Source organism: Podarcis vaucheri, assembly GCF_965113315.1.
Source record: "Podarcis vaucheri genome assembly, chromosome: 1".
Taxonomy (NCBI): domain Eukaryota; kingdom Metazoa; phylum Chordata; class Lepidosauria; order Squamata; family Lacertidae; genus Podarcis; species Podarcis vaucheri.
In genome coordinates this window covers 71,790,382-71,818,246 of record NC_138759.1, presented here as the reverse complement: position 1 = coordinate 71,818,246, position 27,865 = coordinate 71,790,382, and the positions used below count along the sequence as shown (strand labels likewise).

The 27,865-nt window shown below is 42.4% G+C and overlaps 1 protein-coding gene across 3 annotated transcripts in view; it reads right to left on the bottom strand.

Moving 5' to 3' along the window:
• The window catches only part of TRIM66 (tripartite motif containing 66), a 62,974-nt gene extending 35,231 nt beyond the window's left edge, over positions 1 to 27,743 (bottom strand). Inside the window, exons 1-6 of one of the 3 annotated variants that reach the window (XM_082215925.1) lie at positions 27,639 to 27,743; positions 24,041 to 24,144; positions 23,865 to 23,932; positions 6,660 to 6,764; positions 1,798 to 1,945; positions 181 to 313 (exon numbers count right to left, since the gene is read on the bottom strand). In XM_082215925.1, coding sequence (XP_082072051.1) covers positions 181 to 313; positions 1,798 to 1,945; positions 6,660 to 6,668 — 290 coding nt within the window. In that variant the 5' untranslated portion in view covers positions 6,669 to 6,764; positions 23,865 to 23,932; positions 24,041 to 24,144; positions 27,639 to 27,743. Of the gene's footprint in view, positions 1 to 180; positions 314 to 1,797; positions 1,946 to 6,659; positions 6,765 to 15,959; positions 16,583 to 19,421; positions 19,498 to 23,864; positions 23,933 to 24,040; positions 24,861 to 27,638 lie in introns of those variants that run through there. The other 2 variants (XM_082215926.1, XM_082215927.1) reach the window with 2 other exon arrangements.
• Between the last annotated feature and the right edge of the window lie 122 nt (positions 27,744 to 27,865).

The following is a 27,865-nucleotide window of genomic DNA, read 5'->3' as shown; positions in this document are numbered from 1 at the left end:
TGGTAAGTGCATCATGTGAAAACAGTGGAAGTTTACATTGCATAGTGGGATGTGTGACCTTCTGTACAGCTGAAGAAACATTGTGATAGAAAAATAAAGTGGGACAACCTTATCCTTTCAGTCACTAGGCTCTTCCTTGTAGCACTAGACTAAGAACAAAGGACAATAAATATTTAGTACCTGTGTTCCTTGTGTTCCGTTAGAAGGCAGCAGCGGCAAGTGAGGGCGTCGCAGGTCTCGCAAAACAGTTTGAGTGTCTCTTGACTGTGCATTGGGCAGAACAAGGGAAATTCACTTGTTTCCCCATCAGCTCCTGGAAACCAGGATTAATACAAAATTACTCCAGAGGTATATAAAAATGCCATGGCATTTGCCTTAAGTTCTTGCCCTACTGCCATTCTACTGCTCTCCCCCATTCTCTTGTAGTTTTATTAAGTTTGGAATAGAGCATGTAATCTGAGCACTCTAATGCAAAATAAACAAATTTGCATTTATAGTTTATTTTCCTAATCTATTTTAAGCACGACACCAGAGTTTCTTTGGCACATAATGTCAACAGCAAAGCAGAAAGAAGATCACCTATCCTGAGTATAATTTGCTTAATTCAACCACTAACCGATTCTGTTCTCAAAGCTCTGTATGAAATGCTTCAGCTTCTACTCTACGTATTTATCCATCCTCAGGCTACAATGCACATACGTTGAGTTCCAAAGTTTTCCCAAATCAGTAGCTGTATGTGATCTTCCTTTCCCCCAAGAAGCATGCCTAATAAATATTGATATGTACATGCATCAGATCCCTTAGTCCCTGTGAGATTGTTCTGATTCAATCACTTACTACTAGCTTCAAAGAAAGGAAAACTACCAGGCACTAATGGGAGTTGAGTATAAATATGGTCTTTTTCTTTTTCTTTCTTTTTCTTTTTTGTTACTGGCATGCCTGCCTCCTAGGACAGTTAAGGGGAAAGTCATTTACATTCTTAAGGCAAGTTTCCAGCCAAGTTCCCATTCCAAAGACTTCTCAACTTCATTTCCTCAAATTCACAACCAGCTTTTGCCTCATCTAGATGTAATGTATAATACAGCATGTTACATACTTTATTAAACTGCCACTTGTATGTAGCAGTGTTGCATATTTTATTAGGGTATGCATTAACTTTAGTGCCATGTTTTCTTTTGATGGACATGTAGTTATCTGGCATCTTTCTTCTATGCTTATCACTGGATGAATTTTAAATTAACGAAATTAACAAATAATGAAAAGCTAGATTCTCCCAGTCTCATTTTGCATACTGAAGACAGGAATTGGGGGCCTTGATTCCAGAAAACATTTCAACAAAGGTGGGCAAAAATTTCTGAAGCTTCCTTCAGAAGTAAAGACCTTAAACACCTACACACTAAAGCTACTGATGCTCCCCACAAATCTCCACTACTTTGCCTGTGGAGAAAACATTCCAATATGTTATCTGTGTTGCGTTTAGTTTCCGAAGAACTTGAGAGGACTCTGGAATGGGGTAGAGATTGCTGGAGGACTGACTTTGCCTTCTAGTGCATTTGTAAAAAATTTTTCCCCAAATGTAAGTTTCCCTTGGTGCACTCCTTGTTCTAAGGAAAACAGCCATTTTCTTCCTATATACATAAAAATGTAAGGTCGTTGGCATGTGACAACAGAATGGCAGGCAACAAGCAAGCAAGCAGTGCAGGTGGCAGGTGACACAAGTCAGCTGTTCAATGGGGGCAAGTAGCACTTCGCTGTGAAGTTTGGCAAAAACAGAACCGCATGAGATTACATTTCTACCTGAACATCCCTTCAATGGTATAGGCAAGAAATTGTCTCCTGTTTCCTTGCCATGCCCGTGCTCTTCTGTACACAAGCTGCATAGCCACTTGTTGCAGTTAGTACACAGACTGTGTGCAGGCCTCTTCTCTTTACATCCAGAGCAATTCTGCAATGACAACAACAAGAACAAGAACAGCTTAGACCTGAATAAAACTAAACTTAAATTTGGGGTGACTCCCATTAACTTACAGAGATGTCTAAACTTAATGCAAATGTGGAAGCTGGACTTTTTAAAGATTGCACATCTTTTACACTTTTGCAGGTCAAAAGCATGTTGAGGTACAGAAAATAATAATAATAAATAATATTTTTTAATCTATATCCTGCCCCCCCCCAGTCACTCTGGAAAGCTTTCAACATACATAAAAGCACAACAAAACACCAGAGATTGCATCTGCGGACATCTGGATGCAAGACAGATTCTCTACCATTGAGCCACAGTCCTGATTACACAAAAAGAACAGTCATGCCAATATCTGTTTGCGGCACACGGTTGTGTATGAAAAGCTCTCTGCACACAACAGATGGCTGGGAGAATACCCTAGTAGACAGAGTATGTTTGGAAAGCGACAAAGCAGAGTTCAAACAATTCAGATAAACACTGTTAACAAAGCATCGAGGGGAAAGCATTCTGCATATATTTGAAGGCATTCTATTCACTTTTGCTTTGCATTTTCCATGGGTGTACCTCTTGGAAAGACATAGCAGGCTCGGCCCGGATGAGACCTTGCCAAATTAATCTTCGGTACACAGATAAGGAAAACACTCTCAAACATCAAATTGTGAAAAATTGTATATAAGCTAAGAAGCTTCTTATGGCTTGCCAAAAAGAAGAACTAGTGACTCACTGGAAAGATAGGAAGCATAAAAAATGACAGGCATATACATATAATATTCCTGGGTAGATATTTTGGATAGGAATGATTGATTCTCTGTTTATTATAAGCACACCGCAGCTGCATAGCTTAGTGTAAGGTTAGTTCTGCTATCTGGTTTTTCAATGTGTGTGTTGACTCTACAACACTCTTAACTAAACATGTGGCAATTCCTGAACAAGGCAATGGGCAAAACAGGCTGCAGACTGGCATCCTGTCAACTTTTAATTCCAGGGTTGTGAAATATCAATAAACATTTTGGTTATTCCATTTATTTTATACCCTACATGGGGTTCCATGATAGCTGATCAGCTGTATATGCTTACAGCTATTTTGTACTGTTTGTACACTGCCACCACAGCTGGAGGCAGCAGTACTGCTGAAAGCCACAGGAGGGAAGAGTGCCCTTGTGTTCAAATCCTGCTTTTAGGCTTCGTACAGGCATCTGGTTGGCCACTGTGAGAGAAGGATGCTGACCTATTTGGGCTATGGGCTCGATTCAACAGGCTCTTCTTATGTTCTCATGTACTACATATATTACAATTTCACAGTGTGATAATCTATACAGCGTGTTTTGCTATTAAGACTCTTTCCACAAGCTTTCCTCCTATTGCAGATAGCAGTCATGTGGGACCCCAGTTCTAATACGGACAATAGCAGAAGCAAAGGGTTAAAGCCACTCTCCCTGCACCTATATCATTATATCAATCTAACTCAAGATTTTTTTTGTTGTTCCCAGGCAATTCTGTTAGGATGATGAACCCCCCAGAGGGTTATGGGGGCGTGCTGCAGGCTGTTCCAGGCAATGTTAGCTTTAAGCAGACTACAGCTATTACTTTTTGTCTTCAAAGTGCTTTTTAGATATGAAGCTTCCCTATGCTTTTCTGGAACTGACCTTCCAGTTTTATGCTTCCTCCTGGTTTCCTTGGCTCACCTTTGCAACGGAATGAAAAGGTGGCACATAGTTGCTAATGTGGACAGCTCAACAGTGAGAAACAAGCAAGCATCAAAGGCAGGGAGAAGAACACTGGAACTGCATTTTCCCTGAGTGGCATTTTTATGGGAAGCACTTTCACAAATCATGAAATTAGACTCGCCTTTGACTCTACCTCACAGTCCTTGGACCCTAACCTCCAAATTTTGCAATGCAGAATGGTTTGCAGATGTAAAGACATTATTAAGACTTTTTAGTATTAGTAATTATTATTAGTTATGATTCAATATAGAGACATTTTCCTAGTAAAAGTGTTTTCCTAGCTGTTTTGAAAAAGTGAAGCAACAACATTATGAAATGAGATTTAGCACTGAGTGCGGTTATGTTTGTAAAACAGATGCATTTATGTGGCCATTTTTGCATTTGGTTTGCGCATCCCATTTTGGCTTTTGTGCTGACAAGTCACAAAATTTAGAGGCGATTGCCACTACCCAATGATATAAAGTAGCTCCTTCCCAAACTGAACAGCATTCAATCTTTATGAGGCTCAAGCTACACCCAGGTTTTAATCTTTTCCTGTCTACAGTAACCTGCCAGTTTGCCAACTAGATGACAGATAGTTGTTTCAACACTTTTGCACTTTCCAATTCTTATGTCATTCATCTTTGCAATAACCTAGTCAAGTAAATTAGACTGAGGCACAATACTCCAGGCAAAGTAAACACTCTTATTTGTATGCTACATCAAATTAGCTCTCAATAATCAAGACACTCCAATGTATTTTTTAAAAGTTTGCTTGCAATTCCAAGCAGAGTGCTGGAAGCAAGTGGTTGCTTTACAGAATTACTAAATTTTTGAAATGAGCTGATATCGGGACTGGGGGGTGTCCGAAATGTTGAAATCTGGAGCTGCCTATATTTGTTACTATGTACTGTGATAATCCTCAACATGTAAATGTGTAAATAAACAAGAATACTGCAAAGATAGTACAAGTCTCTGTAGTATTCTCTCTTCCAAAGCAAAGGGATCCTATCAGGGCAACCCTGGCCTGAACTTCCCACTGTGTAGAAAAAGTAGAGGGGACGTTCAGGTAAAAACTAAGATAGGTCACTCTGTCACACACTAGTTACTTTTCCGTTAACTTTTCAAAGACTGAAATTGGTTTCTAGGCTGTGTTGCTTTATCTTTACTTCAAAGTCTTCAGCGAACCTATATTATTTAACGAAAACAAATATAAAGCAATTGCAGAAGAGATTTTCCTTCTCTGTTGGTGATTCCTGTGCGGCACTTGTGATAAAAAAAAATGTTTTTTACAGGCTCGTTAGGCTTCAAGGCAAACGTAGCCCCACAAAACTACAGTATTTGATTTCAGCTGGCAGTCCCAAAGCTGCCCCTTCCTTTTCCTTTCCATGCTGGCTACAAAGAATATACTGTACTTAGATTGATTCAAAGCAACCAGTAAAACTCTTTGTAAGGTGAACATTCTAGGCAGGGAAGCAACCTCAGCTGCAGCAGCCACATAAATGCTTATCTAATGCTTTTCATGCTAAAATAGCATCCCCTCCAACATGCTGCTGATCAAAATTGGGACGCTCGTTTTTTGTTCCCAAGCTTTCGCGGGAGCCAGATGACTTGCATAAGACTTAAAAACAAGCGTCTTTTGGTCCAGTGCTCTGATGTGAGCTCACTGACTCGTGCCAGAGCACCAGACCCCCAAATGGGGATCATTCCATGATCCAATCAGAAGTCAGGATGTCCTGCTCAAATCAGGAGGGTTGAAGAGTATGAAATGCACCAATAATCTAAAATCACATCCACACCACACATGGCTTCCCCCAAAGAATCCTGAAAACTGCAGTGCTCACTTCTGTAGCAAAAGGAACCCCCTTGCCTGGAGTTCGCTGCCCCTTCCAGCTTTCAGCTTTCCCTCATTAACTTTCTGCCTCCCAAACTTTCTCACCGTATTTGCACTCCAGCCTTGTGCGACATAATAGGCTGTGCTGAAACATTAGGGGAGCTATTGCGTCATCAAACAGGGAACAGTTAGTTACCATAAGACAAATCCCTTAGGTTTGAAACTTGATCTGCCTACATTAACAGCCACCTGAGGGTGCTTCCAGGTGTCTGCTTCCTCTGCAGCATCTAAACTGGAAGCAGAATGGGGAAGTCTGCCTTATTTTCTCCACCAGCCCTGCTGCTGCCACTTTCTTCCCCCTCTTTCCTGTTTATTTGATTTTAAGCCTGCAGACTGGTCCTCGTCTACGTTTAAGCTTATGTGTACAGGACCTGGTGTTTTTAGGTGCTTAGTTAACATGGCACAGTGGGGTTAGTAGACTACGACTTGGTAGACTGGGGTTCCAAAGGCTACTCAGCCACGAAACATAACATTCAAAACTCCATTCAGCTTGGGTTGTTAAGGATAAAATAGGGAGGGGGAGAACCAAGTAGGCCACCTTAAGTTCCTTGGGAGGAAAATGAGATATAAATGTAATACTCAATAAACAAAACAATCAGAGAAGGAAGTACCTCACAGAAGCTGATGATCCTATCATTGCCTTCTGCACTATCAATGCTACGCTGCCTGTACAGTGGTACCTCGGTTAAGTACTTAATTTGTTCTGGAGGTCTGTTCTTAACCTGAAACTGTTCTTAACCTGAAGCACCACTTTAGCTAATGCGCCGCCGGAGCACGATTTCTGTTCTTATCCTGAAGCAAAGTTCTTAACCTGAGGTACTATTTCTGGGTTAGCAGAGTCTGTAACCTGAAGCGTATGTAACCTGAAGCGTATGTAACCCGAGGTACCACTGTACTTAACCTGCATGACCATAATTTGTTACAACTAATAGTGTTAAGCCCAGGGAGTGGCTCATATTCACAGGAAACCCATTGACTGCCATTATTTTACTCCATTTATTTCAATGGCTGTACTCTTAAGTACGCCTTGATTGTCTATTGCCCCTCATGTTGTTTCTGTAGCCACCAGGCGTGCTTCAGAATATTGTCCACTTACCCTCGCCATGGCTTGGTTTATTGTTGCAAAAGTCCCCAATAAATAAATGTTCAGCTACATTCCTTGGTAAATCGAAGTGTCTGAAAACGGGACATGAGAAGATACCTAAGCAAAGAGGTAGAAAAGAAGAACAGTTCAGGAAATAAAATAAACTGCTATTTCACAAACGAGTTTTAAAATATGTAAACCAAAGCATGACAGTGGTACACCCACTCGGCTGGGACTGGCTATGGAACTGTGTATCTATTTCTAAATATGCACAATGTGTGATGCAGAAGATTGGAGAAGGGACAGAGCTCAGTGGTACAGCACATGCGTTGGATGCCAATGGTCTCAGGTTCAATCCCTGGCATCCCCAGGTAGAGTTGAGAAAGATTCCTATCTAATAATAATAATAATAATAATAATAATAATAATAATAATAATAATTTATTTGTACCCCGCCCATCTGGCTGGGTTTCCCCAGCCACTCTGGGCGGCTTCCATAGAAACCAAAAATACACTAAAATATCACACATTAAAAATTTCCCTGAACAGGGCTGCCTTAAGATGTCTTCTGAATGTCAGGTAGTTATTTATCGCTTTGACATCTGATGGGAGGGCGTTCCACAGGGTGGGCGCCACTACCGAGAAGGCCCTCTGCCTGGTTCCCTGTAGCTTTGCTTCTCCCAATGAGGGAACCGCCAGAAGGCCCTCGGCGCTGGACCTCAGCGTCCGGGCAGAACGATGGGGGTGGAGACGCTCCTTCAGGTATACAGGACCGAGGCCGTTTAGGGCTTTAAAAGTCAACACCAGCACTTTGAATTGTGCTCGGAAACGTACTGGGAGCCAATGCAGGTCTTTCAAGACCGGTGTTATGTGGTCTCGGCGGCCGCCCCTAGTCACCAGTCTAGCTGCCGCATTCTGGATTAGTTGTAGTTTCCGAGTCACCTTCAAAGTTAGCCCTACGTAGAGCGCATTGCAGTAGTCCAAGCGGGAGATAACTAGAGCATGCACCACTCTGGCGAGACAGTCCGTGGGCAGGTAGGGTCTCAGCCTGCGTACCAGGTGGAGTTGGTAGACAGCTGCCCTGGATACAGAATTGACCTGTGCCTCCATGGACAGCTGTGAGTCCAAAATGACTCCCAGGCTGCGCACCTGGTCCTTCAGGGGCACAGTTACCCCATTGAGGACCAGGGAATCCCCCACACACGCCCACCCCCTGTCCCCCAAAAACAGTACTTCTGTCTTGTCAGGATTCAACTTCAATCCATTAGCCGCCATCCATCCTCTGCCTCCAGGCACTCACACAGGACCTTCACCGCCTTCACTGGTTCTGATTTGAAAGAGAGGTAGAGCTGGATATCATCTGCATACTGATGAACACCCAGCCCAAACCCCCTGATGATCTCTCCCAGCGGCTTCATATAGATGTTAAAAAGCATAGGGGAGAGGACGGAACCCTGAGGCACCCCACAAGTGAGAGCCCAGGGGTCTGAACACTCATCCCCCCCCCCACTTTCTGAACACGGCCCAGGAGGAAGGAGCGAAACCACTGTATAACAGTGCCCCCAGCTCCCAGCCCCTCTAGACGGTCCAGAAGGATGTTATGGTCGATGGTATCAAAGGCCGCTGAGAGATCCAGCAGAACTAGGAAACAACTCTCACCTTTGTCCCTAGCTCGCCAGAGATCATCAACCAGTGCAACCAAGGCAGTTTCAGTCCCATGATGAGGCCTGAATCCCGATTGGAAGGGATCCAAATGGTCCACATCCTCCAGGCGTGCCTGGAGTTGTTCAGCAACCACACGCTCAATCACCTTGCCCAAGAATGGAAGATTTGAGACTGGGCGATAGTTGGCCATACTGGCCGGGTCTAAAGATGGTTTTTAAAGAAGCAGTTTAATGACCGCTGGACCCTGGAGAGGTTCATATTTACATTGCCAGTCAATGTAGACAATGCAGTGGAGACAATGCAGAAGCAGATAGACCAGTGGTCTCGCTTTAAATAAGGCAGGCTTCTGCTATTGTATATTTCACCAAAACTTTGGTTTCAGGAAATGTGGCCTTTTATCCTACAATTATAGTTTAAAAATTATGGCTTTAAAAATAAGAGAATGAAAACATCATCTGTTATGCACAGTAATGGATAAAATATGGCCACCCCATGATATTCATTTATCAAGGTTACATCAACCAATGTTCCACATGTTATTATGTTCCCTCAGTTTGGTCAGTTGTATTCACTGCAAATCATGGAGTGTTTTCCTGCAAAGCTGTTTTCAGCTGGGGCAACAACATATGCTGGTAATGGCTCCCAAGGGTTTGTTATTCAGCTAGAAATAGCTAGAGCTGATCGTCATCTTGCTTCCTTTTGGTGCTGACAAACCTACTATCTGAGGATGCTACATATAAGCAGAGACGTATAAGAATATTCTCAGGGGATGGGGCTAGTATTTGCTTTATATTGATCACGGGAGCAATGACACAGACCAGAGAGTACCTTTACTTGTTTGTGCTTTTCACAGAAGAGATGATTTCATAAACTACAGTAGTCTGAAACCTACCATGAACCCTTCAGTATGGCGAGTCTGTAATTCTAAATACCATAAATTCAATACATAGATTTAAGAGATAATTATAATACTGCAGTGTATTGTAGAAATAAGGTAAATTGATGAACTGCGAATATTTGCCTTTGTCAATCCAAGTTCTCTAGGAGTTACAGAATTACATTCTTGCTTTCTGCTGAAACTTCTGAAAAATTGAAATTGAACCTCCATGTTTAGAGCAGTATACCTTCAATTATCATATGCTGAGGGCAAACAGGAGATGGCTAACTTAGGCTATGTACACACTCCCATTTATTTTGCATTTTATATACTCAAAACACTGGTTTGGGAAGCAGTATACACACAATGTTAACCATAATCCTGTACCTATCCTGTTGTTTCTTATGATATACCACATTTTTATGTCTTTCACCAAAACAGCTTCAATCTGAGTTGAGAAAAAGAATAATGTTGTAGCATTTTAAGCTGGCATTGTTTTCACAGCCTAACATCTGTTGGGGGCAAGAATTCTGGATTATAAGGACTGCTAGTTCAGCCACGCAAGGCATTTCTTGTGCTCTTAAAATCATACTTGTAGTTACTCTGACAAGCACTTGGGCCTAGTTACTCAAAGATCAAAGTGACTGTATCACTCAATACATCAATTTCCCCCCTTTGTATTTCAAGTGAAAATAGAATTGCAGACCTATATAAATAAATTTGCCTGTGATTGGTTCTTCTTTGCCTTGGGCGACGTATTTTTCAGGTTTAAATTATGTAAGCCTATTTAAAATTATGTATCTAGAAAAATGCACATATATAATTCCGTATGAAGTTGTCATCACTGTACAAGCACTCTCTGTCTCTCTCATGTGAATGCTCTGCAGAATACTCAGCTGTTAACTTGTCCATTACTCTTATGATTAATTAGATTTCTGCCAGTAATTCTCTAAGGTTTGGATGTTTTCCAGTTACTCAGCATTCATTGTCCTTGAATGCACATTCCTATAAGATCTTGCCGGTAAAAAAAGACGATACTGACAATTTTTTGTTGATGCTGTCAGCAAAGCAGTTTTTCAGTTCAGTCCCCAGTATATTAGCACAATGAAATCTGCTTTAGATCACTCTTTTATTAGACTTCTTTCCAAATTCAAAAAGTATTTCATTACATTTGTATCCTGCTCTTCTAAAACAAGCTCTGGGCAACATACACAGGTGCAACTCTTCTAAGGCAACTTTTCCATTAGGGCAGTTATTTCACTTTGCCAGATGGAACAAGCCCGCCTCTTCTCACCCTGCACACTGTTCTAGTGGTTCTCCCCCAAACCCAAAAAATTTGGTGGGGGGGCACAGGAGGAGGAGAAACCCTGTGATACAAGTAGAAGCTCTTGTGCACTAGCTGAATCCCACCCATGGTGATTGTCCCTTTTATCATAATAACCACAAATTGCTGGTTTTAACTGACAAAGAGCCGTATGGCTAAGGACCCCTTTCTGCCCCCTGAGACCAACCTCTGAGCCCCTTCCCTGTGTGCCCATGCAAGAGATGTTTGGAGGGTGGCAGTTTTTTTCAGTGCCCCCACACCCGATTGTGGAAGGCTTGACTGGTATATTTTGTCATCCTTCTGGTGCCAGGTGAAGATGTTTTTGTTCTCCAGAGCATGTGGACAGCATCAATGCTCTGGCTTTTGGTCTTTTTGTGTGTTCATCCTTATATGGTAGGGGTAGTTTTTTACGTTGTTGGACAATGTACCTTTATTTCATTTTAATGGCTTTTTGTTATATGTTGTCCCTGTAAATTGCTTTGGGGCTCCTTTAGTGTGAAGTGATGCAATAAACTAGGCCAAGAGAGAATAATTAGGACTAGTTCACCGTGAGGAAGATAGGAAGCTGCCTTAGATTGCATCAGGCCATTGGTCCATGTTGTCTACACTGTTGTCAGTCTTGTCTGCACTGACTGGCAACATTGCTCCAGGGAGACTTTCCTAGTCCTACCTGGAGATGTGGGAGGTTGAACCTGGGACCCTATGCATGTTCTACTATTGAATGGCTGAGTAGGGGTTTGAAACTGTGCTTCCTTTGAGTAATAGGGATATTTAAGCTGTCCTGTACAGAACATCTTGTTCCCATCCAAGAAAGCAAGGGATTACCGTATTTTACCATGTATAAGATGCCCTCATGTATAAGACAACCCCTATTTTCTTTAACCCAAAATTAAGAAATTAAGTTCTTTAGCTTTTGGGGGTGGGGGAAGTGACTTCCACCAATCGCTCACCCGCCTGTGCGCTACTACTGATCGCTTGCCACAGCCACTACCGATCACACACCTCACCGGAGCCGCCAATTGTCTGCCCGCTTGCCACCACCAACAGCCCACCCGCCCACTTGCCATAGCCACCAATAGCCTGCCCGCCTTGCTACAGCTGCCAATCACCTGCTCAATTGCCACAGCCACAGCCAATCTCCATCAGGCCTTGCCGCAGCCGCCAATCACCCGCCCAATCGCCACTGGCAATCTCCTGCTTGCTGCTGCCATTAATCGCACGTCCCTCCCCTGCATTCACTATCCATGCATAAGACGACACCCAATTTTTGCCTTTTTTATTTTTAGCAAAAAGCATTGTCTTATGCACGGAAAAATACAGTAAGCATGGAAGATGATCTGATAGGGCTAACAAATGTTGTGATATCCAGCCCAAACTTGGCCTGCATAGAATTGTATCTACAGTTATTAGTTAAGCTTCTTAAGACAATGTTGCAGCAATACTGGCAGTTAAATCTTTCAATATAATAATGTTTTTCATATTTACGTTACATACCTTCCAGACGAGCTTATAACCCAGCAGGTGTACAGGAAGAACTAAGGAAGGATGTGCTGTGGCAACAGAATTGTTGTGCTATTGTCCCACCCATAATTTTATTTTCACATTATAAGATGGGCCTCACATTTGTATTCCTGCCTAAATTTCATCACTGCAAAAAAATTGGCTAGTAAGCAAAGCATCAACCAGAACTTATCCTGTTGTGGGGCCATTACACACAGTGATAAAAGCTACTATGCTTATTTTTCCAGGCTGCAAGCAACAGAGATGAAGGAATTAAAACAGCATAATGATACATATTCTCCATTGAACCACTTTTGCACCTAATTACCCAATTTCACTTGTAAACTTTACAAGGCAAGAGCCTGCCTTTTTGGCTTGTGCTACTCTGTTAAGGGGACGCGAGTGGCGCTGTGGGTTAAACCACAGAGCCTAGGGCTTGCCGATCAGAAGGTCGGTAGTTCGAATCCCCGCAATGGGGTGAGCACCTGTTGCTCGGTCCCTGCTCCTGCCAACCTAGCAGTTCGAAAGCACATCAAAGTGCACGTAGATAAATAGGTACCACTCCAGCGGGAAGGTAAACGGCATTTCCGTGAGCTTCTCTGGTTCGCCAGAAGCGGCTTAGTCATGCTGGCCACATGACCCGGAAGCTGTACGCTGGCTCCCTCAGCCAATAAAGCGAGATGAGCGCTGCAACCCCAGAGTCAGCCATGACTGGACCTAATGGTCAGGGGTCCCTTTACCTTTACCTTTACTCTGTTAAGCACGATGGGAAAACCCAGGTAAGGACCCCAGATATGGGCTGCTTAAATTACCTGGGCATGGACCTGAGGGAAGCCCTCCTGCTCCATCAACTCCTCCCCCTGGCCCAGCCTGCATCCAAATCTGCACTCCCATTTGCCAATCCTGGGCTCACATCCAGCTCCTGAAAGCTGGAGCGCCCCCGCCACTCATCCGGACAGCCACCCTTATCAGGGACTTAGGAGGCGCCTCTGCCGTCCTGCAACGCCGCCACACTGAGAGGGTGAGAGGACTTGTGTTGCTCTGTGCACTATGATGGTGGGGTAGAAATAAGTAATAGCAACGTTTGAGTTCTAAATATCAGTCTGGAGTCCTGGGTGGCATTTTTGGAGAGTGAAACACTGGACAAAATCTGAGCTGTGTATAAAATGTGATTGCACTCCATTAATATTATTTATTAAATGTGTACCCCACCCAGAGGGATTGATAACAGGTGATACAACCAAAACAAGCAATAAGCCAGACTAAAATAAGAATGCAACTACAACAAAAAACATGCAAGGTAATAAAGGAAGTAAAAGTAGGTAATAAAAAAGAAGGTAATAAAACTGCTGAAGCTAGACAAAGCCTGGGGCTGTGTACACATTCACATTTACTATGCCTCCAGTGCGCCCCCAGTGCTGGTTTGGGAAGTGGTGTACATCTGACATCCTGTATCTATACATTTATGCATTTTTCTCCAAACCAACTTCAATGTGAACTCAGAAAAAGAACAACCTAGGTGTGTTTTAAGCTGGCAATGTGTACACAGCCTGGGTTGTGTGGCTGGAGAGAGAGTGTATGCACAATGCTTTCTAATTGTCACTGAGGCTCGTCCGTACTTTGCATGTCCTGTGCCTAGAAAGCATGGGTCCAAGAGATTTTCTGCTTGTCCAGCGCATCTGCGTCACCACTTTCCCCAGGAAAACCTGCATGTTGCCACTGAATCAAAGCAGGTGTCAATCCACTGAAAATCCGATTGACGTCTACTCCAATTCAGCAGTAAAGAGCAGGTTTCCCCAGGAGGAAGAGGCAAGAGAAGCATAAATGGGGACAAGCCCTGAGTTTGAGTGTAAATGTGTTTTCCTACCATTTCTCTTGGCAGGCAGTTTCAAAGTGTGAAGGATCTCACCAAAGGCCTAGCTGTGCACCCCTCAAATAACTAATATGCAGCAGTAGAGGCCAGTCCACAACCCACAAAGTACTTGACTTTGGGTCTGATTAACTCCACTTCAGCATAACACGTTTAGCTATTAAATGCAGTACATATCCCTCCTCAAAGGATTAAATATTGCTAGTTTTGATTTGACTCTTTATACACATCTGTTTAGAGTCCAGATGGTTGCCTGGGGCAACACATGGGTCTAGTTGAGACTCTTGCCAGGGCTGCTTCACACCATTTTCCAATGCAGGTTTAGGCAGAATAGTTGTACAGCTGTCCTCTCCTATGTTCAGACTGGTTGGGGTTAATCCTCTGAAGCACATATACCTCCGATCAACACGCTGGCAATAGGGAGGCTCCTATAAACAATTCAGTGAACTTGTTTGAAATGGCTTTTTGCTTCCTTTTTCTTAAGTGCCATATGGGTATGAGAGGACTGACAACTTCTGTGTTTCAAAAATTCTGCTGGCTGGGTGAGCCAGGGAGCACAACACAACAGACTCCAGCAGGTCAGGTAGCGGAGGAAGTAGCAACAGGTTTCTGCTTGAGCCTTGTATCCAGTATTCCAGGCATGGTGGGTGGGTAAGTCTGTCCTCTGCACATCTACTATGGGGTGGAGAAGTAACATAGGGAATTTGGTCTGAGAGCAAAGGACAGAGGGAGTGGACTGGGGGGGGGATTGAGTTGTAATGGAAAGAGGGCAGGGGAATTATTAACCATCCCTTTCCCCACTGCTATTCCACTTAAAATACTCCTTTCTTATTCAGCTTATCACTAAAATAAGCAGCTATTTGGGTTTATTACACATGCTTCTGTGTTGCTTGGCATTTATTCTGCATTCATGGACGGAAGAATTGAAGCTCACATACTAAATAAAGATGATGCCTGCTTTTACTAAAATGATTGATGATGGCCTTACTGGGAAAAATATAACAATACAGCAAATGTTTGGCTTTTGCATAAACAATAACTGTTCCAAAGGCTTTGATTTTTTTTTAAAAAAACAGGATTTTTTGTTTTTCTTGCAGATAAATGATTTGCTTTGATGATATTATGAGGAATAGAAAAGTAAATCCGGCAAATTATCTTAAAACATGTCTTTCTTCATCTTTGGAATTTTAATCCTGCCTACCTAAGATCAGACTGTAGGACCTCGCACCCTCCCTCATCAGGATGCCGTCATGGGCCAAATTTGGGAAAGTGTGCATTTTTTTCCACATGGACACACAAGCCCATGCATGCTTGGACAGGCAAGACAGACCTTTCTCCCATTTCTCTCAAAAGACTGTGGGTGCAGAAGCCACTTATTCAAACACAAATGTATTCCAAACATGTAAACACCGGAATGAGTCTGTATGTCTGAATCAGCCAGTGTATTGGGAGAACTGAGAGCTCTAGTGACCATGACCTTCAGGCCTCCTAGATAACCAAGGAGACTCCCAAACAGAAAAATGTAAAAAGCAAAAGGGCAACTGTTAAATAATGCTAAGTCTTAGGTAGATGCAGTTACTGCATTCAGCAAATCCCCTGTTCGATCGTCTGCCTAAATATCGGTAACAGCTTGATTTTGGTCCACAACAAATGTGTTTGCATCTTGCTGTCTGAATCTTTAACCCCACGGGATACAATTGACCTTCAGTTACCCTGGGCTGGCTAATCAAGCTCCACTTGCAATACTTGGTAATTTTAAACCTGTACATTGTAGAGATGCAGAACTCCCACTCCTACCCACCCCCCGCTGCTGTCTGCTCTTATTACCTTCTAAACCTTAATGATGCTGCTCCCATTATCAATGCATTTTCCTTTGGAATGGCTATCCAAACTTAATCAGCATAACATGAAGCACGCCAGCAAAATAACCTCTTTGCCTGTTTACAGACAGTGAATCACAACTGACAGACAGCTGCTCCGACTAGAAATGGGAAGTGCTTATGCCACCCTCCTTGCAAACTGCTGCTAGGCTATGTTATTTATTCAGGAAAAAAATTACTTTTCATGTTGGCTTACCTGTTCTCTCTGGAAAGCAGCCACTTAAGAGAGGAGCACAAATAAGTGTCTCTTGGCTGAGGAAATGGGTTGTTACTAAGCAGAAGAGCGTGCACCGCGTAATCCCTGGAAACAGCTTTTACTGTTCAGCGTCAGGAGTGCTGATGAGAGAAAATGACTAGACCTTCCCGGTGTTCATCTGGGGCTCCTTTCCTGTTTGGTAAAGCCCTCTTCCAAAACTAGGCTCAGAACAGAGACCATTAACATGCCTTATATTCCCCTCTTACTTTTCAGTCTATGGTACGTTTTCTCAGCTGTTTTTCCAGATCAATAGAAAAAGGAAAAAAACAATTCCATGGTGAGACAGAAATGAGAGCAATCATTCTGTTTTTAGCCAGATCTTCTTTAAAAGGAAACTCTCAATATGGCTTATAACAGATGCTTGCAAACGGAGACTATAGAGGTGTCTTATTATCAACCCATCAAGAAGAAATCACAAACAATAATTCACCCCAAGGTACATATTCAGCTACCTATGCAACTGCTGAACTTCAGAACTCAGTGTCATCTAAAGCCAAGGAAGGTATATTTCTAGAGCCTGTGCTTTACAGAAACCTCTTTTAAATACAGTATATCATTATTACACCTCTGCTGGTGGAGGAAAGAGTATTCAGCATTGCCCTAGAGAGCCACTGTTTGTACGTATGAAGAATGATGCAATCAGTACATCTAAAAAGCAATCCAACATGGGATTGTACAACTCAAACAACAATGTATGAATATCAATAGACCAAATTCAGTTCTGGGGTTATCACCATGTCCAAATTAGGATATCTTAATTTCTGTAAAACGTAGCTCATCAGTCTTGAAAATACTGTTACCCCTTCACATGGATTGATGCTATTTATACTTTTGATTGAAAGAGGCAGGGAAGAATATACGCAGGATCCACTTCTTTTGAAGCTTTCCCAATACCTGTTTTGAACTGAATCCAAGCTTCTTTTAAAAAGACAAAAATGAGATGCTGTAGAAAAATTGCATTATTAAAGAGAACTCTGACTGAAGTAATGAAACTCCTTAGGTCATCTTCAGATGTGGTTAAATTTGGCTTCATATTTTTCCCATCTATAAACCGAATTTTAAAACTGTATGGTCAAGGACACTGGTTTTTAAATGGTGACCCATGGTGTACTTGTTTTTTATGTCTTGGAACCCCAAGGGCCGTAGCTCAGTGGTACAGCATCTGCTTTGCATGTTGAAGTGGCAGGGCTGGGAGCATCCTCTTTCTGAAACCCTGGGGAGACCCTCCCATCAATGTAGACAGGACAAAGGGTCTGACCTAGTATAAGGCAGTTTTTATGTTCCTGAATTTCTAAAACAATGGCATAAATAACAGGAAAATGTTTGTACCCTTTTCCTGAGCAAACAGTTCCCAAACAGCAAATTATGACTAAATTTCTTCTGACATCCCCTTCCGCAAAAAAACAACAACCACTGTACTGAAAGTGTGAGGTAAAAATTAAGTGTCGAGGTACTCATGCAGCCCACTTGGTATGAAAAGTTGGGCCGCCCTGTGCAAAATGGCTTCTACAAGACAAGGGCAGGAAGCTAGCCTGCTTCTTGTGGTTGGTTGCAAAACAGATTATACTTTCTGTTGAATAACCTGCTGTACAGCAAGCTTCTGCTAGCACAACTGTTGTGCTGGATTTTATACAACCATTATTCTCACCCCTATGATAACACAACAGCGTGGTCAGAGAACATTGAATCCAGGCCTTTGAGTTGAACATGAGGATTGGTTTATGTGGTGTTTTGGCCACAGGTGCCGTAAGAGTGATACTACACCAAGGAAACAGTTTTGTGTTTTTAAAGTGTTCTTTAAAAGCCTCCACTGAGACATAGAGCTCATGTTAGTGACCTGAACCACCAGCCTTAAATCTGTTTATTGAACATTCATTCCAGTTTGCTTGCACAAAGCTTTTGCAGAAGTTAGACTTTGTACAGTCATTATTAAGCATTCATTCTGATTTGTTTGTGGGGTGATTATACAACAATGAACATTCATTCTGATTGGTTTGTATGAATTTTACATCTTCCTGTCAATCATTCATTCATCTCACATTTTTCAATGCATTTACCCGTCACCAGTGCTTTTTTCCTAGAAAAAGAGGTGCCAGAATTCCCCATGAATGCCTCCCTTGTTCTCTTATAATGGCAATGGCACCCAACTAAGAGGTGCTAGAACTGAGCTACAGTGAGTTCCAGCTGAAAAAAGCCCTGCCCATCACTTTCCTAACTGCAAAAAGTGTGTGTGTGCTTGTAAGTGAATTTATTGTGAAGGATGATGGATCACTTTAATGAACCTTAATTGCTCAAATCTAAATTTCTGATACGTGCTTGAATCCCTCCCACAAAATAAGAAACAGTCTGAAGGTGCCCTTATGATGATGATGTCAACAACTTCAACTAATAATATTACATCACTGGATACCAAAGAACTTTAAGAAAAAGTTATTCTTTGACTAAATATGTTGCTATGCTAAGTAAGTCAAACAGTAAAAGTAGTGTTCAGCATCTGAATTTGGATTTTTACTTAGAAAATCCATCATGACAATTCATATCTGAGTAATGCACATGAACCTACATTTGTTTCAACCCGATAAAATTTCTATCCATCACCCAGATAATTTCACCTGCCTTATCATCCTTCCTGCTTCTCTAAGCAAATGTTCGGATAATAACTCTCAAAGAGCATTAACCAATTGCTCAGAACTCTTGATATTATTCACATTTTCTCTAAGGCCCAATTAGGGGATATCAGGGAGTATTTTAAAATACAAAATGCTGTACTGTATGTCTTCATATTTACCTAACCAAGCCCAGCTGCTCTGCTCGCCTTTTGAGTGGGCAGCAGCAGCAGACACTGACCAAAACGAGTCTGAAGCAACTCCGACTCAACCACCTTGAACACTTATGCAAACTGCTTGCAACATTTTATTTACTCTCCAACGTGAGCTCTTATTGGTGAGATTAATAAAGTTATGCTATCATCCATACCTCAGAGTGAATGTCTAATTAAAACTAAGGGGTATTCATTTCCAGACAGCATTGCATGTAACACATTGCATCACTTGCCTTCGGAGAGGTTTCAACAAAGCAATTTTACGTGCAATCCCTATAATCTAGTGCCTGTAATGTGAAGCTAGCAAAAATAGCAGGTGTAATTATAATTCTGGTTTTTAAAAAAATAATATGGTGAAATTCTCCATCACCTTTAATGTTTCTATTCACTGGACATCTAGCGGTCATGATGGCTATAGTTTGGTGAGCTTCACATTCTGGAATCCATTAAAAAAAACTGATGGAAAATGCCTGCCTTCAAATTCACTGTCTCATTCATATGTGGTGGACTGGGAGGTGGTCACCTGTTTTTCAGGAGCAGGGAATAAACTGCACAAGGGTTGTGGAATGAATGTGCCTTACCATTGATAGACATAATGTCATCCCAGGGCAATGTGGGTTTCAAAATATGATGGATGCTCTTCCTCACTTATAATGCCTCAAAAAAGAAAGGGAACAAATGGAGCTTTTAAAACAGTTGAGAGAACAACCATGCACTCACTGCCAATAGTAAGCCCTCTCACTCCCACTAAACATTTTCAGTTTTCACTCTCTAAAATCTCTCCCTTAGACTTGGGGAGACAAGCCGCTTCCAATTTTGAGCCAAAACCTCTTTCCTGAAAACTTTCAGTTCAGCACTCAGATTCCCACAAGTGTTGCACTTACTACATGATAAGCAAACAAACAAACCAACAAAAAAAAAGCCCTGCAGTTCACTAGCGGTTCTATTTGAGTTTAACAGCAATTCCCTTGGAAAAGGAGGGCATGGAATGACATCATCTGGAAGGTTCGTAGACAGCTGAGCAGTTCTCCAGGGTAAGATGCAACATCTCAAAGCGGATACAGCAGCAGGGAACGGCAGATGCAGCTCATGCCAGATAAGTAAGCACTTCTGTTTTTCTAGCACCCGGAAAGGAACTGGGTTCCCCATTCAAGGATCAAATATTGTATATCTAGTGAATTTCACCTGCTTCAGAAGGGGCAAAGCATCTCCCTCAGAGATTGCTCTAATACGCATGATGGGCTGAGCTCCTATTGCTCTGTCCCAGCTTCTGCTAACCTAGCAGTTCAAAAGCACACCAGTGCAAGTACAGTGGTACCTCAGGATGCGAACGGGATCTGTTCTGGAGCCCCGTTCGCATCCTGAATAGAATGTAAGATGCGATGGCAAGTCAGCGTGTGCGCGGGTTGCATTTTGCCGCTTCTGTGCATGCACATGGCGTCATTTTGAGCATCTGCACATGCACGAGCGGCCAAACCCAGAAGTAACGCGCTCCGTTACTTCCGGGTTGCCGCGGAGCGCAACCCGAAAGCGCTCAACCTGAAGCACATTCAACCCGAGGTATGACTGTAGATAAATAGGTACCACTGTGGTGGAAAGGTGAAGGGCATTTCCGTGCCCTCTGGCTTCTGTCACAGTGTCCCATTGCGCCAGAAGCTGTTTAGTCATGCTGGCCACATGACCTGGAAATGTGTCTGTGGACAAATGCTGGCTCCTTTGGCCTGAAGCGAGATGAGCACCGCACCCCATAGTCGCCTTTGACGGAACTTAACCGTCCAAGGGTCTTTTACCTTTAATAACCAATAAGAATATATTTGTTTCTCAGGAAAAGGGTTTGTTCAGGGATGCTGCTAACCAGGTTGTACATAATAAGGAAAAGTACTGACGGATGCACACACACACACATGCTGGATACAAAAGGTCTCCCTCCACTCCCCAGGCTCAGACATGCACATTCGGCACAACTGATCTCTTTAAAGCCACATAACATGCTGAGTTCAAATGTCAGCAGTTCCCTGCCCCTGCACTCAGCAAGCATGGACAATAGCAGGGCCAGGATGCTTTTAGGCCGTATGCATCACATGTGCTTTCTAAAGGCACCTGTCCTTCACAGCTAGCTCCCTCCCATGCCAATGTCATTAACAGCCCAATCCTATACAGTATACTCCTACTGTGTCGCATGAACCTTATCTCCAGGAAACTGGGCTTAGTAGTTTATATGCAGCTTTAAACTCCCACATAAATTTTAGGATGATGCCCATATAGTTGCCCACAGAGTTTAGCCTACCTTGGCTTTCTCATTTTTATCCACAGCCTTCTTACTGGCATGGCCATGCAAGTCCCTTCCAAGCAGCTTCAAACAATATCCAGTGATCCTCCAAACAAGTTTGAAATGGATAAATACATTTGCCAGATTACTATTCTGTTATGAACAAGAATAAATAATAAATTGTTCCCACATCTACAGCTATATGATTAGTTCACTCAAGGCTACTCCGAGACATATAGGTGTCCTGGACAGAAGTTATGGATGTGAATGTTTCAGTCAAGACAGTAAATAACACCTTTGAGGCTTTCTCAAAATATTTTCCCCACGTGTGGGTGATACAAGAGAGGGCACAGAAGAAAACCAGATGTTCATGGTAATCAGTGTAGGACTTACATTCACAAAACACAGGGAGTTACGCCTCCTATCAGAAAACTTCAGATGACCCTACCACCTGGGATCTGTATTCTTGCTCAGTTGTCTATTCCAAAGATGTCCATCTCTTTTCATATAACATGCTGCTAACCCTGCCCCAATGGAACCATGAGCTCTTTCCTTACCCTCCCTCCCTCGGAAAACCACTGCTCCCCACCCCATTTCAGCAGCTGATTATTCAGTAATTTCAGAATGCCCAATGGTGAAGAAAAATGTCCCTTTCATCGTATAGATGGGTCAGCCCCAAATTCATCATTGATTATTTTATCATGGAATAGATAGCCACATAATTCAGTCTGTGATCATGCCTAGCCTTGTCACAGCTGTAGAGTCAAATTTATCAAGTACAATATCCAACACATAAAAGACTAATTTTTGCTGGGCTCAGATCAGGATATCTCCTGTCTTTCACTGCCTCTCAATGGTGTTCAGTACACACAGTAACATCATTTTACTGAGATTCAGATTTGTTTTCCTTCCTCTTCAGATTCCTGACATATTAATTAGAGATTTGCACCTGGTGCCTTGTGTGGGCCTATGAGAATATCACTGTTGATTGATTCTTTGCCCTGTCATTTCTCTTCTGTTTTTTTAAGCACATAATAATTCCTGATTTATAACAAAAGATTTGAGACACATAATTAATTACCGTTCCTGCCCCTTGTTCTACAGACTGCAGAATCTGTTGGCAGACACAGTCAGGCATTTTCTGAATTGACTGAGGCACGCTAAAAAAAATATCGCTGCCATTCCCTACCGCACCACTGCCACACCCCAGAAAAGCTAAGTAAAATGTGTGCAACATATCCATACTCACACTTGAAGATTTCCCCTTAGTTTGAGCCGCAGCAGCTCACAGCACTGAACCACCCAAACTGCTCTCTAATTGAAAAAGCACCCTTGGGATTTAGTGCACCGTCAAGTTGCTATGGGCAAAAGCAATCCCAGGCACACATACAATACAACATGGGAACAACCCAAGGCAGAGTTCCTGCTTGCATCCAGGCAACCTGTTTACTGAGATTTCATCCTGATTTCTTTGCATAAAGTTTTCAAGGAGGTGAGCTGACATTGGCTAATTACTGAGCATTCATCCCAATTTGTTTCTGGGGATGTTAGACAATGCTCCGGCAAGCAAATGTTATCTCAAACTTTCCAATGCATTTTCTCATCACTTTCCTTATTGCAAAATGTCCAATTTTGAAAGGAAATGGGCTTGTCGTGAAATAGCTCTAAATCAACTTTAATTGCACAACCTGAATTTGCTAGCATATGATTGAAATCCACCTGAAAATTGTGACTGTCTGGAAGCACCCACAGTGTGATTCTGCCTTTGAATTACAACCACTTGATGGGGATAGGATCACTACTAGTTCCTTATGCTGGCAGAACAAAACTTTGAATCAGAGTAGTGGGTTAGTTTGCTTGCAACACTTTTACCCTGCTTGTCCTCATAAAAAGGCTCAAGGTGACTAGCAGCAAAATGTAACCATTAGCTAAAAATTTAAAACATAAGTTACAAAACCATTAAAATACTATAAACAGCAATGGGAAAACAATAATGGAGCAGTTTTCAAAAATTACTAACAGTTTTCAGATTACAAACAGGTAGAGAGAGTAGTAAAACCAATACAATAAACCCATCATCTGTAAACAAAAATCCTTCTTACATAGAAAAGTTTATTCTAGCTTCTGGAAGGCCATTAAAGAAACAGTGAGACACATTTTCGCCAAAGAGAATTCCAGAGCCCTAAACAAAGACACAGAAGAGGCCCCTGTTGCACCAGCATTATGCAACACTGGCATTATTACCACAGTACTCACTAACACAAGTGGCTAAATGGGCAGAGTTGACATCTAATGCACAGAAGTCAGTTGCAACAGCAGTGTAACATATCAAATTAAAAGATGGAGCAAGTTAAATAAAACTAAGGGATCAGTGGAGAGCCTAAGGTGATTGCCCTGTGCTATGACCACGATCACCACTCTACCCTGCTGTCACACCATATCATACGACAGGAGTCTAAAATAACTCAAAAACAAATCACAGGGGTATATCATCTCCAGAAACATTACACAGCATATATATATATATAAATACATCGAGGCGCATGACATGGGGCTCTATCTTATGGTAGACAACTAAGACCTTCAAATGTTGATGAAAAGGAATACTTGGTGTGAAGGAGAGGAATGTTGTTAACATTTTTTTTCACAATAACTCACAGGAACATGGGACTCTAGATGCAAACACCCATTAAGAACCTCAGCTCCACTGCTGAGGTGCAAGGATAAGGTAAGTAAGCAAGGAAAGGCAACTCACCAGGGAAGGGCAGACCATGCCTCCAAGTCATCACAGCATAACTCCTGCATCTTTTCCATCTGTTTCCCCTAAGCAAAGAGATGGGTATGTGAGTCCTCAAACACTCATGACTACAGTGTGTGTGTGTGTCCCACAACCCCCACCTTAAAGAAAGAATGTAAACAGCACTCTCTTACTCAACAGGCTGGAGCTGTCTGAATGATGGTGTCCTCCATATGTTCAACCAAAGCACACCTTTCCTCTCCAGGCTCAAGCTGTTTTTGCAAATTTGCAGCTGAAGCTGGCTTTTCAAAATAAAAAAGGTAGACTGCTTGTGCAAAGCATGAAGGAAAAGATGGACAACACTGATAGATGAGCCAGAGAGTGATTCACTGGCGTGACTATTACTCATTTCAGTTCAGGGAGGCTCTCCCAGCAGTAAACTCTGAGCTTTTTATATTAAGGCTGCAATCCACAGCATACTTACTAAAGAGTAAGCACCAGTGAACAGAGCAGGGGCTTACAGCTTTGTAAGCATGATGTTGCCCTAAGGTTATATGTTTGCTTAAGGTGCCCAGCTTTGCTTCCTTCTTGCATCTCTAGCAGAATATTATATATTGAGCCCAATAAATTGTCAAATAGCAGAACAGTTGTAAAAAGAACACAGACAATAATGGTGGATTTGAAAATATTGAATAATTTTAGAAACAATGTCATTAAACTGTGACCCAAGCTTGAGATTGTGTAAGAAAGATTTCTCATTCTTTGTCACTAGGATGCTGGACAAGTCACTAGTGTCTGAACCATCACTACAGAGGTCGGTAGCACACTAAAGTTGCTTGCAGACTGTTTGTTGAGCATCTACCTGATTTGTTTCCACAAAATTTGAGGAGAGGCTATATGACATTATATCAAGCAAATGTTATACCACACTTTCCAGTGTGTGCAAGAATGCCAAATTAATGTCAATTGTACACACAGAATTTGCCAGTATGCCACTGAACCATACCCACAAAATTGTGACTGTCTAAGCACCCAGCATTAAATGCTAAACATTTCACTAATTAAAGGATTTACCTGCAGAATGCTGGTGCAGTAGTGAAAAGTTCATATAAAGGCCTGGGATCCTAAAATGAGCATATACAGTATTTCCAGAAAGTTGTTATTAAAATACTACCAAGAGAAAAGCAAGAAAAACTCTACACAATATAAGAAACATCTGCCCAAGACCTGGTTATGCAGCATATTTTCATAGGCTAAAACTTGCTGTGTATCACTAAAATTATGTAATTGGTCAGTATTCCGACATAAAAAACAAACCTTATATTCTATTGGTGGGTCAGCAAAATATCAGATTCTCCTTTTCCCAATGCAATTATCTAAGATGCATGTGACTTCTTTGCCTGATCTTAGTTGAGCAATCCCATTACATTTTGCTCAGGAAATAAACTGTTATCCCTGGGAGAAGCATATAACTGCAATTATTAGACACGCTATGAATTATTTACAATAAAACAGAGGAGTTTCTAGGAACAAATGAAAATGTTCAGTCTTTCTATTATTGTGTGTAGACAGTGTCATCATATAGTTTAATCCCCAGGTGGTACTTTACTTAGATGTACTTGGAGGAATCAGGAGTTTGCTGTTGCTGTTCTGTATTGTAGAGTCAATGAAGTTCATGTTGAGTTTTCTGACTGGTGTATCCTCTAACCCTTCCATGACATATGGAACACAATAAAATATTTGCCCTGTTTCCTGGATTTTGTTACTATGGTGGCCAAAGGCACTTGTGAATTCTTTAACATTCATTTGTAACCTCATGCTCCTGATTTTAGTTCATCTCCTGCTTGGAAGTGGATCTTCCAGGGTCTTCTGGGGACAAGAAATGCTCACACAAAAATATCGATTTTGCTCTGGGACCCATTTAGCACAAGTCAGGCCACCTAGTGTCAGATTTGCCCTGTGCCATTGCATCATTCTGATGTTAAGGATGTGTGTATATGGGTTTGTCACTGTTTGAACTTAGGCTTTGGAGTCAGGGAGACAAACATGTCTCCTTGCCCTGGAATAGTTGTGTTTCTTGAGGTGGGGGGAGCACAGCTTGCTCACCTGTCCCCCAACAGTCTTTCTCATTTATTTTAATCTGACCTATACCCGCCCTGTGGAACGCCCTCCCACCAGATGTCAAAGAGAAAAATAACTACCATACTTTTAGAAGACATCTGAAGGCAGCCCTGTTTAGGGAAGCTTTTAATGTTTAATAGGTTATTGTATTGTAGTGTTTTGTTGGAAGCCGCCCAGAGTAGCTGGGGAAACCCAGCCAGATGGGTGGGGTATAAATAATAAATTGTTGTTGTTGTTGTTGTTGTTATACCAGGGGTTGCCAACATTTCTGGGCCAGTGGACACATAATGACTTTTGAGAGGGTGCTGGGGACAAAATGGCTGCTATGGGGCTGGCATGGCATAACACAAAACTGCTGCAGTGAGGAACGTGGAATAACACACAATTAGAGAGACGATGATCAGTGACAACATAAGGCCCTATACAGCTCAGGACTAGCTTCCTTAAGACTGCCTTATCCCTTACACACCCAGAGTACCTGGCACTGGTAGTAAATAGTAAGGGTTCCAAGCAGTGCTGGGTGGCCACCTATTAAATTTCCCACTATGCTACAAAGTGATACTACATCACTTTCCCAAAGCGGAAAATGAAAAGTCTATTTAGGATATAGCTGCTTCTTGGAAGATCAAGCGAGAAAGAAGGGGAGCAGCACAGCAAGTGGCTTTGTAGCCTTATGAGGCTTTTCCCTCGGGTGGGAAAAATATTGCGCCTGGGAAAGGGAAGTGGGAGTCAACAGACACTCAAGGAATAGTTTCAGAGAAAAAGTTTTATTTCTACCATCCATGAACTGGTAGAAGGAGCAAGTGTGATAAGTCACAAAAAGCATGCACGAGTTCACAATCATGTGCACAAGCATGTATACCCCTTTCTAGTTCCCTCCCCCTTTCTCCTCCCTCAGGAGTCCTGCCCCATGTTGAGGTTCCTCTGAGCATGAACAGAGAGCTGTCTTGGGACTATTGTGGACTCTTGGCAGGAAAGGGGGTGAGGGGGTTTTCAGAGTGTTCCCGTTGTTTCATTCTTGTGCTTTGGCATGGTTCCCGGAGAGAAAGCAAGTTGCAATGTGGTTCTGAGAAAGGCCTGAGAAGACAATGGGCTCTGTTCTCTACCTTGTTGCAATCTTTTTTAGTTACAGCAAGCGGAATGTTTCTGATGCTTAGCTGCTGAGAAAATGATTTTGAAAAGCTTTGAGAAGCTTTGAGCCTGCTTTGGGGGGGGGTGCCTTCGGGCCTAGGTGAGGTCACCTGTCCTCACCTTCCTTCAGCTTCATTAATGAAATACTGTACGGAATAAATACAGTGGTATTTCGGGTTAAGTACTTAATTCGTTCCGGAGGTCCGTTCTTAACCTGAAACTGTTCTTCACCTGAGGTATCACTTTAGCTAATGGGGCCTCCTGCTGCCGCCGTGCCGCCAGAGCACGATTTCTGTTCTCATCCTGAAGCAAAGTTATTAACCCAAGGTACTATTTCTGGGTTGGCGGAGTCTGTAACCTGAAGCGTATGTAACCAGAAGCATATGTAACCCGAGGTACCACTGTATCAACAGCCCGAGGCCAATGCTAGGTGTTTCTACTCAGAGGAAAGTCTCTGCTCACTCAGTTCAATAGGACATAGTCCCAGATGTGTATAGCTGTGCAGCCTCAGAGAGTCAGTACCCCTGAAATCAAAAGGACTCGCTTCTGAGCATGCCTGAACTGCAAGGCTGCACTCCGAGGAACATACAGTTCAAGGACCAAGGGACCCTGCTGGATACAAAAGGACAACAAAATAACTTGGCTGGGATTTATTCCAATTTTGTATCCTCCAGTGACGTTATCAAGCGAAGAAGCAACTGCCTTCTAATAAATTGTAAGTGTTTGAGGTGCCACAAGATTGCACTTTTGACTGAAAGCACAGCTAC